The 10,843-nt window shown below is 43.1% G+C and overlaps 1 protein-coding gene across 3 annotated transcripts in view; it reads left to right on the forward strand.

Moving 5' to 3' along the window:
- IPCEF1 (interaction protein for cytohesin exchange factors 1) overlaps positions 1–6,557 on the forward strand; it is a 172,869-nt gene extending 166,312 nt beyond the window's left edge. For all 3 annotated transcript variants that reach the window (XM_057310935.1, XM_026505107.4, XM_057310937.1), the window contains exon 12: positions 1,540–6,557. In XM_057310935.1, the coding sequence (XP_057166918.1) occupies positions 1,540–1,746 (207 nt within the window). In that variant the 3' untranslated portion in view covers positions 1,747–6,557. The remainder of the gene's footprint in view (positions 1–1,539) is intronic.
- Positions 6,558–10,843: the final 4,286 nt, after the last annotated feature.

Consider the following 10,843-nt stretch of genomic DNA (forward strand, 5'->3'; position numbering starts at 1 on the left):
TAGAAGCCACTTAATGGCAGTGGTCATGAATCTGAACTGCATCCAGTGAGCCTGGTCGTGAATTTTCAGCTACACACATGCTGGTCTGGGGATAGACTGAAAGACTGGTTCAATAATACAGATGTACTGAATGTCTCCCTGACACTTGGCATCGTGTTAGGTGCAAGGAATGCAGGGACAAATAAAATGTTTTCTGTCACTTTCCTTAAGAAGCTTTAGAATAGGGTGCACGACAGATCTGTGAACATCGAAGGATAACATGGTACGTTCTAAGCATTCGAAGGCATGAGAGCATAAAAATCGCTTCTCAATCCAATTTAGGGGTTCCGAGGTTTTCTAGAGAACATGATGCCTGAAGTGGGTGTAGAATTACGAAGTAGAGTAAAATCCGGTAAAGAAAGATGGGCAAGTGTTCCATGGGAAAGCAACTCTAGGAGGTAGAGTTCCCCAGAAGAAAGAAATGGAAGGTCCTCCATGTGGCATAGTATCATGGAGCGTGAACTGATGTTATGTGGGGGAAAATGCACACCACCACTGTTCGAGCAGGAAGTGAGAAGGAAGTGGGGTCAGCAGGTGGAGCTCAAGTCCATAGAACCTCGGACATGAAGGGGAGCCATTACGAGGACTCGGCATATTAGGTGACGCCCTGCACTGCAGTGCAGAGGGCAGATTTAAAGTGAGGACTGGAGGCAGGGACACATCAAGTGTAATGAGCTGTACGTAGTACCCCAAGTTAGGATTACAGTCAGAGGGATGGAGCAAACAAGAATAGATTTGAGGTAAAATTGTCAGGACTGACCTTTTTTGAATGTAGAAGCTGTTACACCTCATTTTTAGCCCATTCCTTGACTACAGAACATTCCCCTAACCTAAGCCAGACATTTCAGAAATACGTGGCATTGGCTGTGGAGGAGCAGGGCACACGAGTATGAATAGATTTGTTTGCTCTATTAGCATTATTGGGACACATACTGTTTTGATGGCAAGTTAGTAGTCTTTTCTTTGAATAAAAAGGTAGCCTATATATTTATTTGGTATATATTAATTAAATACATGTGTGTGAGTTATTTAAAAAGATAATGTAATAAAAATAAAAATATATTTTGTGTTATCTGATGTCTGAGGGAAAGTACTATGTCCCAATTTTGGTTAGCGGAGTTGGGTGGTCGATGAAATAACGATACAATTATGTTTCAGAAGGAATAAGGCTCACTCTGAAATAGAAATATTACTGAGGTGTGGAATAAGGATTGATCGGGGAGGAGCCAACAGGAAGATGCGTCTATATGGCTAGTTCTTCCACCAGCCTTTGCATAGGATACTTCACTTCTTTTTGGCAAATACATGCAAATGGATATCCTGCCATAGCCCCTAGGCTTGGTTAGGGATTAGAATATTCATGTGTAAAAACACTTGGATAATTTTCTGATGAATGTATCTGGGTATTTGTAAAAGGGCTGAAGAGGGTTTATTAAAATTAAGATACTCACCATATCTCACCCCCTCCCCCCGCCCTTTTTTTTCCCCCCACGGGGCCAGTGTAAAGAACATGACCTGGCCATGATCAACCAGTTGCTGGATGATCCGAAGCTGACAGCCAGGAAATACAGGGAGTGGAAGGTGATGAACACCCTGCTGATCCAGGATATCTACCAGCAGCAGCGGGCCCCCACGTCTGCCCAGGAAGACACCCCCGAGGGACTCGAGAAACCACCTTCTTCTGCCCGTGTTGAAAATTCTATTTGAGAACAAGCCAGCATTCTCTCCCCTGGTAACTTACCCTAAGGGACTCTTTGGGAGGTTGCAAGGGCTTTCCTTCAAAGGAAAACTGAAACCAGTTCCTCAAGCATTGCCTCCTTCTCCAAAGATGCAGCTGAGGTGAAGACCCACTGGGACGGCAGCAGGACTCCTCGTCCTGGTTGGAGTGCTTTCATTGAGGCTGGAGGGATTGAGTCCAGTTGAACGAACATCGTGTTCCTACTCGGAGCTCTCGGTTACGCTAGGCTTTAAGTGGGATGTGAGAAGTCTATGTTCCTTGCTCTCAAGAGAACCATGGTGTTCTATGGGCAAAGGTCACATTTTACCAGGGAGAATTATTCATAGAGATGTTCTGTTTTCCAAAAGAAGAATGTACATATTCCCCCGGGTTGGGTAGTGGAATTCCTCAAATCATTTCTTGGAGTGGAGGAACATGTTTTACAGCAGAAACTGGAAGGGAACAAATGTGGTTTTGTGAAACCCAGATTTCTTGCCTTTGGTCTGGAATGGCTGTGCCTTTTCCACGAGCTGAGAAATGCTTCGTGGTGATTGGTGTGTGGGAGAGCCCAAGGGGGGAGGCAGATCCTATTGAACACCCTCTCAAAGGAGAGCTTGGTGTTTCCACACTTGACCCAGGGGTTGGGGGATCTGATTAAAGTTTCCTTTCCACAGAACAGCTAAAGAAATCTATCTCATTACGCGTAGAGACTCCACTCCCTCCTCGCTTTTCTAAACCACTGCAGGAGATAGAAATATGTCCAGCAAGGAATGTTTGCTGCTTTTGTCCCTGGGAGTGGTGCCTACACGCAGTGTCAATTTACATCCCGTTTCCCCAGGATCAAGATTGACAAGCTAATTCTGGTGTCTGAATGGGTTTGATATCTTTACTCCAAAAAACCCAACAAAAACAACAAAAGAGTTACAATATGATTGTTTTATTTTTGTATGTTTGTGTCACTTTGTGTCCTATGTGAATAGCTATCTATAATATGTTTGTTATTTAAGTATATTTATAGAAGGTCAAATTACTAGTGTTTCAAAAGATGGTAAAGTAATTATATGTTTTGCTCAATATATACTCTCCATGTATATACATTTTGCTTGAGAAAATAGGAATACTGTTGATTCACTGGAGTTATTATGTTGCACTATAACGTATGAGGAATGCTCAGGATATCTTGTGGGATAAATGTGGAGGCATGCATTTATAATTGTTCATTTTCTGGCTTCTCTCTCTCTCTCTCTCTGCCTCTCTTTCTCAACCCAGAGAGCTCAGAATTCTTCACCAGAAAAGGAGTTAGGTTATTTCTTCTAGTAAATAAACTTTTTAAGCTTTATGCCATTTATGCCCACAAACCCTAAACCAAATGAAACACAACTAACATAGTCTAAGGTCTAATAGAAATTTTGGGGTCTGCTGTTAAAGAGAACTCATTTTATTAGAGAAGTAATATGAAAATCGTCCCTTATTAATCACCATGAGTATTTTTCATCCTACGAATAACCACAACCCACCAAAAACCCATTTTGCCCTTACCCCTAGCTTAAATTGTCAGCCCAACGCGGCCTTGCTTCAGAGAGTCATGTGTGGCTTGACATTCAAGTGGAAATAACCCTCTGAATTTTATTTGCAGACCAAATGGAAAGAGTCCTTGAAGGTTTCCCCCGAGCTTTACTCAGAAGTGTTAATACTTTGTAAACAAAAACAGTCTTAGTGTTAAGAAAACAGTGTTAGTGTTAAGAAAAAGAAAAAAAAAAAACAGGAAACGAGTCAGAGTACTAGAAGCTTCTGTAAAATAAGAGGGCATGTCAGGCAGTAGGGCCTAACCAACCTTTAGGGGCACCTGTTCCTAGTGGAATGTGTTGTGGGGAAGGACACAGGCTATACAGAAGCGGTGGGGGGGGGGTTGCTGTGAATTTACTGTTGGCCCTGGGGCTGGAGAGAAGTCCTCAGATGGGACCCCGAAACTTCTGCTTTGAGAGGCCAGTACTTTCGTCTCCTTCCTCTGGGAATTACCATTGATTATTTCTACAATTAGCAGGTGATAGAGGGTTCATTGTTGAAGATTCACAATGTAGAGAAAATGTTGAGGGAAGGAGAAGTACTAAGGGAGGAGGTAATTGCTGGGCAAAGTTTTCTTCCACCTTCTTTGACCTGGCTTGAAGTACCAACCTAGAAACTTCTAAACAATCTTTTTAAATTGAGGTCCTCCAGAAGCTATTGGCCAGGGCTTGTGAATACACTTTAGTGCTTTGTTTCGGCATTTGACCATTTAGTGAGAATTCCTTTGGGGACACTCAAAGGCAGAATGGGTCCATGAGATTACCGAGTCAGACCTTTCAGTTATTTTTCAAAGTCGTCAGTCTAGAAGCTTTGGCTTCTGTGAACGCACTTACTCCGCAGAAGCTCCCCAGATGACAGACCAAACTGCCCAGTCTCGCACCCCCACTTCGAGACCAAGCTCGCCTGCTTCTCAGTGTTGGCCCCTCTGTAAACGCTTTCGCTCTGCATTACCTTGTGTTAGGAAGTAGGGGGCTGCCTCTGTGAGGTCCCAGCTTCAGCTGTGGCCACTGAGAGGAAGTGGGGGTGGGGGGACAGTAGGAAGTGACAGAGTGGGCGACACTTTCCATGACATGCCATTTAGGAATAACCCTGCCATTTGTCTGGTGCAAAGGATATTGGGAAGACTGGATTACTTCCAGTTTATTCCTGGGAATTGGGGCATCTCTGAAATGGATTTTGGGTAGTTTCATGGAGTCTAAGGGGTGACTCTTTTACCCACTCCTGTAGACATAGTGTCTGAGGGCTGTGGAATGACCTAGAATCACGGCGGCTCAGGAAGCAGAGGATCGGAGCAGAATCTGGTCCAACCCTGGAGCCCTGGCTGTGGGTTAGGATCTGGATGGAACGCCTCTTTGGGGCTGCAGGGAGGACGGCATCTCTCTGCGGTTAGCCTGTAGACCCAGACTAGTGCCTGATAAGACCCCTCCGTGGCTGGTACATTGCAGCACCTGCCGAACTGAGCGGTCCCACAGCCGACGGGCGTACCGCTATAGGATAATTTTGATAGTATAACACTGGCACTGTCTCAGTGCAGCAACACAGACCCAGGAAGAATCATGAAGGAAACTACTGCAAAGACTCCAGGAAGCCAAAGAAAAATTGTGTTTGGAGTCAGAGTTCAATGTGAAACCCAAGCCTTATATTTATGTAGCACTTTGTGGTTTGCAAACCTGTATGTTCAGGCTCCCCCTTCCCTCCCCAGTGGTCTTTGCGGGGATGATGGTGGATTATCATTCCTCCTTAATCACGGGGGAGGAAATAAGCCCCTCTCACCCCTCTCTCTCTTCTCTTTACCTCCTGCAGTCACCGTTGGGTCCCAGCCCTGTGACGTGCGGTGTGTGTGAACTGCACTGGACCGGGCACAAGGCTGTGGGGGCTTTTGTGAAGTCAGCCACTGGAAACCCGAGGGGACCCCTTTTCCTTGAGCACAGGCTCCTCCTCAGGGCTGAAGGGCGACTGTCCCTCCTGCGGCCGGGGCTGCTGGGCTGACTGGATTGCGGTGTGACCTAGTCACTCTGTGTCACCTTTCCTTCCTTCTGGAAATTATACTGCTTGTTAGGTGCTGGGAGATCCTTGGGTTAAAGAGGTAGTTAAAGAAATGGAATTCATTTATTTTCTTTAAAAGAGTGCCAGGAGGGTGACTAGGAGTTAGGCCCTCCACCTTCCTCTCCCAATTCCTTCTCCTGTAATTACGGTAGCTTCCTCAGATAGGCTTGAAATGACAGACAATACCACAGAGCTGAAACAGATAAAAAGAAAACACACTTTTAAGTCTTTTGAGGAGAGGTACTAGACAAATTCCAGCCATATTTAGATTCATGGACACACACCTCTTTTACTCTCCTTGAAAGGTAATATTTTGGTATCCAGTCACACAGAAGATTTAAGTGAGTAATTTAGATATAGAGGATGCCTATCCAAAACAAGCCAATATAATAAAAATAACCAATAACTTCTGGTTAGTTTTAGTATACATCTCTTCTTCAGTCTAATAAAACATGATATTTGAGATTTCCCATTTTATTTTCCTTCCAATTTTTTGTGTGCTTACCTCACAAGAGAAATCGAGTCCTAGAAATGTCAGGTGACCGCCCTGCTAGGGTTTTGTAATGTGTAATTAAGGAAAGCCCCTGAAACTAGATTTTAATAACCATATGAAATGGGTGGGGGAGGAGGAATAAGTCTAGTCTTCACAGGAAGCCGCCCCTTTCTGTGAGCAAGGTACTGAATAGCTCCACGGTTTTCTATGTTGTGAGGGAGGAAGCAATTTCCTTGCTTCCTCTGCACATTTTTCCTCTTTCCCATACTACCACAGACCACAGAAAACATGAGAAATGATTCTACATTTAAAAAAGTTCTTCCATATCTCTTCCCGTGAGACTTAACGGCTCTATATTGATATTTCTCTATGTTGAGTCCAAAGGGGAAGCATGCTCCGTGGAGACATTTAGCATCCCATAATAAACACCAGGATTTGTAATCACCATAGACTTTAATGTCCTTGCATGATGGGGATGTGACTTCTAGCACTGCATGGTGTTTGGGGCAAGATGACGATGTGGGAATGATCTCTTCGATTTCATTGTGCTTTCATTCTCTGTCACCTATCCTCTTTGAACTGGAAGAAGAGGCATGGCTCATTTCTTCTGCTTTGTTTTTCAGATTGACTTGTAAGATACAAATAAAAACAAGAGAAAATATATCTAGTAAAATGACATAGAAAAAAAATGGAAATCTACTACTGGTGTTCATTTTCTGCCCTGCTAAGTTGCTTCCTCCAAGAACAAACTCGCTGGGAAGGGTTTGATGGCTGGGCTTTCAGCTTCTACAAAGGTTGTGGTGCCCTCTGGTGGCCAGCATAAGAATAACGGATCTGGACTGGATGCTTTTTACTTTTTAAGTACAGCATTTAAATATGTTGGGAAGTCTATCTTGATAATAACTGTTGTGCTCTTCTGCAGTGGTCCTTAGCTTACAGGCTTGTTAGTAAAAAGATATACTTTTCAGAATTGTTGGTCCACAAAATTTGACTTGCACGTTACATACCCCTTATCAGTACAAGGCACCCACATTTTGTTTAGGGAATTTGAAAAATATGCAGACCATAAAAATTAAGACCTGTGGCACATATGTCCCTTAAAATGCATAAGCTGTTTCTGTGTGAAAAATGAACAGAGAAAATATTGAAATAGCATAACAAATCGCCTTTATTTTGGGTCACTGATGGGAGGAAATTAGCCTGCATTTGAACTTGATTCACAAATCCTTGATTGCTGTCTACACAAACAAATAAGGGGTTATTTTTTTTCTCTCTCTCCCAGTTATCACTTCACATGTTGAGCCCTACCCTTTTTTTCTCCATCCAGCCACCATCCATTATGTCCAGGCTCCCACACAGAAGCGGGAAAAATTATTCTAGGCCAAAGCGTTCAGCATAAGGCACAGGGACAGCATGTTTCTGATTTCTACGACAACCGTGTGTTAGTTTTCTATTGCTGCTGCAATGAATTACCACAAATGTAGGAACTTCAAAGAATGTGTTTTCTTGTAGCCCTGGAGGTCGGAAGTCTGACAATGGCTTTCTTGGGCTAAAATCAAAGTGTTGGCAGGATTATGCTCCTTCTGGAGGCTTCAGGGGAGAAATCATTCCCTTTCCTCTCCAGGTCACCTACATTCTTGGCTTCTTGGCTCCCTTCCTCCATCTTCAAAGCCCACAGCACCGTATCTCTGTGCACCCTTCTTTCTAGCCACACCTTCTTTCAAGGGCCCTGGTGATTACATTGGGCCCATGTGAGTATCCAGGACACTCTCCCTGTTTTTATGTCAGCTGATTAGCAACCTGATTTCAGTCTGCCACCCTAATTCCCCCTTGCCCTTAGTTCCCCTTTGTGGCATATACACAGTTTCCAGTGATTAGGAGATAGGCATTGGTCTGCCTACCGCAAACCTCCATTTCAAATATCCTGTGTCATCCCCTAAACCATCGATTTCTCCCAGAAGCTCTAGGATTTCCAATTTTTTTTTAAAGATTTTATTTATTTATTCAACAGAGATAGAGACAGCCAGTGAGAGAGGGAACACAAGCAGGGGGAGTGGGAGAGGAAGAAGCAGGCTCATAGCAGAGGAGCCTGATGTGGGTCTCGATCCCGTAACGCCGGGATCACGCCCTGAGCTGAAGGCAGACGCTTAACCGCTGTGCCACTCAGGCGCCCCTAGGATTTCCAAGTTTTAACCACAAGCACGAAAGTTCTTTGTCATGCTCTGTGACATGAATTTGATTTCATCAAAATATGTTCACTGTAAGAAAGGTAATTCCATCTGTCTGAGAAAACGAAGTCGTAGCTTTTAAAAGCACATGTACACAGGTGTGACAGGCACAGTGTTTTAATAATCAGATCAGGTTTTAATAACACCTGCATTTAAAGACAAAGCCTGACAAAGTCACTTTCAAGGATCAAGTATCACGAATCATTTTTTTAGGTTTGTGAGCTGTCCTGTGCCTGCCAGACTGATGGAGGGTGTGACCAGGGCACAGGATAAAGACACTCTTGTGAGTGCGGGTCGATGTTCCAATATCCTGATAAGCATAGAATTTTCAGACGTCTTGGCCTTTGGAAATCTGAACATTATATTCATCTTTTCTCTTAAACAAACAAAGAAACTTGTATTTACAGGTAATTCTGTGATGCTGGTTAGTTTTTCTAGTCACATTTTTTAGGAAGTCGTAAACACTCTACTAACACGGAAGTCTGCACTCAGTATGTCTTGCCGATTCTGTCCAGAGCAGGAAGTGTAGGGAAGGGACAAAATTCCCAGGCCAACAGGGTGCCTGGATGTTTAGCTAGTTATTATCCAGTGCCAATGGCTATTGCCGTGGATACCGTGGATGCCTGCCCAGAACCCTTCACCTGGCTGGAGCTTTGATTCCCCAGTTGCTATGAGGTTTTGTAGCTAATGGCATCCCTCATTTCCAGAAAACTGTCCTCAGCTAAATGAGAGAGGCCAGGAGGTTCTGTTCCCCAACCCCAACCAGGGTGGCCGTGCCCAGTGATTAGTTGAGACCAGATGGTAGCACTTAACAGTTATCAGCAAGGTAGTCAGCATTACTGTAATGGGCAGTAAGGTCAGAGTGATGGCCTGGGACTGGTGCTGGCTGTAAGGATCTTTGAAGATTGCTAGTAGAAAATGGTTTTCCTAGGGACAAGATATATGGGAAGCCAGCAATACACAGTACATATATTTTCAAGGGATACTGGATAAGGGTCTACCTTGTTGCTGATTCCCAGGAACCACCCCCAAATATTATGGCACTGTATTAGAGTAGGGTAGGGGCACATAAAGTCAAGGGATAAATGGCCCACCCATATCCTTTGGTTTCTGAATGTGTAATTGGAATGGCAATACTTAGTGGCTGGAAGAACTCTCATGTTGGTTCTTTGACCAGTAATAGCTATTATACTAAGACAGGCCAGATAAAAGTCCATGAAGCTACCTCCTTTAGGAAAGATAGTAAATAAAAACCAATATCACATTAAGGGGAATGACAGAAACTCGTGCCACCCTAAAAGACTTTCAGAATACAAGAGTAGTGGTCCCAACTCATACCAGTTTACCAGTTTGACTCCTGACAAACGAAGGTGGATCATGACAAATTATAGTGGAGTCTTGAGAACTTAACCAAAATATAACCCCAATGATAGCTGCTGTGTTGGACATGGTATCTTTATTAGAACAGACCGTGTGCATTTATGGTTTTGCCCCAGGTCTATGTTAATTCTGCTTCTACGTGTCACAAAATAGAAGTTGAGGCATTTTCCTCCTTTATCTGACAGTGAACCATTTAAACAGGACAACACATTGATCCACTATATTGATAATATCATGTAATAAACAATGAGAATTTGATGAGCAAGAGGTGGCAAGTGCACTGGAGGCTTTGATTAGACACAAGAACCTCAGAGAGTGAGAGATAAACCCTACAAAGATTCAGGGGCCTGCCGAATATGTAAAAGATTTAAGGGTCCAATGGCCTGGGAAAAGCTAGGACAGCTCATTCAAAGTAGAGGACAAGTTACTGTATCTTGCATTTCTACCAGTAAGAAAGAAGCATTATGCTTGGTGGGCCTGTCCTGGTTTTTAAGGACTCAGCAGATCCTTTGGTAATAGAAATATATACAATACAGACAGGAAACTACTATCTAATTGAACAGAACTTAAAGGGACATGAAAAAGAACTAGTCCACAATTGGGGTTGAGAGAAGGTCACACCTAGTTGATGGATTGCGGGACCACCAGGTGAGATGGGAGCAAGATGAGTAACAAGGCCTGTGGGACTGTAAAAATACAAGTTTGGCAGAAAGGGCCAGTGGTTGGAGGGGACAGATTGCTTTCTGAAACTACTGTTACACTGATACCAAAACCAGATAAAGTCAGGAGAAAAACAGACACACCAATGTCCCTCATAAATATAGATCTGAAAATCTTTAAAATAATAGAGTTCAGCAATGTACAAAAAGAAATATGTGCTGTGACCAAGTGGAATTTATTCTAGGGATGCAAGGCTGATTCGGTATTTACAATCTGTCAAGAAATCTACCATATGAACGCGCTAAAGAAGAAGAATCACGTGATTATAGTAATTGATACAGAAAATTCACTTGACAAATTCAACACCTATTTATAATAAAACTTAAAAAAAAAAAAAGAATAGATGGGAACTTCCTCAACTCGATAAAGCATATCTACCAAAGATCTATAGCTAACATTATACTTACTGGTGAAACACTGAATGCTTTTCCTCCAAGATTGGGAAAAAGACAAACATGCTCATTCTCGCCACTCGCATTCATCATAATACTGAAAGTTCTAGCCAGTGCAGTAAGAGAAAGAAACAGAAGTCATACAGATCACAGAGGGGAAAAAAAAATACAACTTTCCCTGTTTGCAGATGATATGATTGTCTACGTAGGAAGTCCCGAGGAATCTTAAAAAAAAAAAAAAAAGCCAAAAATGCAAGTAGCA

Source organism: Ursus arctos, unplaced genomic scaffold (genome assembly GCF_023065955.2).
Source record: "Ursus arctos isolate Adak ecotype North America unplaced genomic scaffold, UrsArc2.0 scaffold_13, whole genome shotgun sequence".
In the NCBI taxonomy this organism is placed as follows: Eukaryota; Metazoa; Chordata; class Mammalia; order Carnivora; family Ursidae; genus Ursus; species Ursus arctos.